This window comes from Priapulus caudatus, unplaced genomic scaffold (genome assembly GCF_000485595.1).
Source record: "Priapulus caudatus unplaced genomic scaffold, Priapulus_caudatus-5.0.1 Scaffold42, whole genome shotgun sequence".
In the NCBI taxonomy this organism is placed as follows: domain Eukaryota; kingdom Metazoa; phylum Priapulida; class Priapulimorpha; order Priapulimorphida; family Priapulidae; genus Priapulus; species Priapulus caudatus.
Genome location: NW_014577103.1, coordinates 310,358 through 311,522, shown reverse-complemented (window position 1 = coordinate 311,522; position 1,165 = coordinate 310,358). Strand labels below are relative to the sequence as shown.

Sequence of the window (1,165 nt, the reverse complement as noted above, 5' to 3'; positions counted from 1 at the left end):
ATACATACATACATACATACATACATACATACATACATACATACATACATACATACATACATATATATATATACATATATAAGGCGGGAGGCTAACTGCTTTGTATTATATTTATAGCATCGCCATTCAGTTTTAATTTTGAGTTCGATTGTCATTATCGCTAGTGCTGACCACAACACTGAGGTTTAGCATGGAGGAACCGCGGGTATGAGGTTAGCCAATAACGCGTCATTGTATGATCTAAAATATAACATGGTGTAACGAATATCAGGGTGAAACTGGTATATAACGGTGTAGCGTATAGCATGGTATAACTTGGCGCTTACGTGTGCCGCCAAAATGTTGTTCTAAAAAGTCGATCATCGTTTCTGCAAGCGTCATTCCATTCAGTGTTTCGCACTGCAATAGTTGTATGTATAGTGTTAGCGAAAGAGGGAAAAGAGTCGTGAAGGCCAAGGACAAAAGGGGCTTTACAATTATCGTAGATAATGATCAAATAGGAAAGCATTGAAACAAAATCACTAATTAAAACTTGTGTTTTTCAGTGAAATGTATGAGCACCTTTTTACAGAATATTTCGTACATTAAAGTTACAGACGCTAGAGGGAACCAGGGGGCAGAGCTATCTAAGAACTTATTTCCCCTATACCACACTATACCTTTTGCTCTAGTGATTGCAGAGTGCGCCCCATCGCCCCAATTTGCTTCTCGATTCTTGCGACTCTGTCGTTGATGATGTTGACGATGGCGAAGGTGGCGCCTATTTGTGCGTTGCTTCCGCTGTTTGCCGCTTGCTCCTGGGTAATTACGTCACAATTACGGCACTTGACAATGTCAAAAACCGCGTATTCAATAAGCGAGGACACGTGGATATCTCGCCTCGTTAGAAAGATGTACTACGATTGCATCTAGCCACGACCAATGTAAAACGTATTACAGTGGTTCCCGCTTAATCGGGGCAGATAGAAACCATTAATAGGGGGCCTATGTATATATTATTATTATTATTATTATTATTATTATCTGGCTCTGTCCAGCGTCATGGCTGTGACCAGCGTCATTGCTGTATTCAGCGTCATGACTGTGATCTGCGTCATGACTGTGATCTGCGTCATGACTGTGATCTGCGTCATGACTGTGATCAGCATCATGACTGTGATCTGCG

General features: G+C 41.1%; 1 protein-coding gene across 2 annotated transcripts in view; it reads right to left on the bottom strand.

The window, feature by feature from the left end:
* Positions 1–187: 187 nt before the first annotated feature.
* LOC106820618 overlaps positions 188–1,165 on the bottom strand; it is a 3,125-nt gene continuing 2,147 nt past the window's right edge. For both annotated transcript variants that reach the window (XM_014825125.1, XM_014825130.1), the window contains exons 2-3: positions 660–797; positions 188–399 (exon numbers count right to left, since the gene is read on the bottom strand). In XM_014825125.1, the coding sequence (XP_014680611.1) occupies positions 268–399; positions 660–797 (270 nt within the window). In that variant the 3' untranslated portion in view covers positions 188–267. The remainder of the gene's footprint in view (positions 400–659; positions 798–1,165) is intronic.